Here is a 372-nt window from a genome sequence, read left to right on the forward strand (position 1 = left end):
AATCTTTGCTCAAGGCAAAAATGCCACTCAAAGAAAAAAATATATATTTTAAATTTGGGGGCAAATGCCATCAATATTTTATTTTATTTTATTTGACATATAATTAAATTATTTCACGTAAAAGGATGACATCCACTGTGTTTCTATATGACCACATTGTGTCACACCTTTGAACAAAAATGAAACATGATGCAAAATGGTGTAACTGGATGATGTGTAAATGGATGACTGCTGAAGACTTCATTTCTTATTTTTTCCATTCAGACCTTCACTGCCTGGTGCAACTCTCACCTGCGTAAGGCAGGGACACAGATCGAGAACATTGAAGAAGACTTCAGGAATGGACTCAAACTCATGCTGCTGCTGGAGGTT

General features: G+C 36.0%; 1 protein-coding gene across 1 annotated transcript in view; it reads left to right on the forward strand.

The window, feature by feature from the left end:
• Positions 1–264: 264 nt before the first annotated feature.
• LOC107577945 (alpha-actinin-2-like) overlaps positions 265–372 on the forward strand; it is a gene marked incomplete at its 5' end in the record, with an annotated part of 8,631 nt that continues 8,523 nt past the window's right edge. Inside the window, one exon of the mRNA XM_016263964.1 lies at positions 265–369. Coding sequence (XP_016119450.1) covers positions 265–369 — 105 coding nt within the window. The remainder of the gene's footprint in view (positions 370–372) is intronic.

Source organism: Sinocyclocheilus grahami, unplaced genomic scaffold (genome assembly GCF_001515645.1).
Source record: "Sinocyclocheilus grahami isolate Dianchi unplaced genomic scaffold, SAMN03320097.WGS_v1.1 scaffold7927.1, whole genome shotgun sequence".
NCBI classification, from domain to species: domain Eukaryota; kingdom Metazoa; phylum Chordata; class Actinopteri; order Cypriniformes; family Cyprinidae; genus Sinocyclocheilus; species Sinocyclocheilus grahami.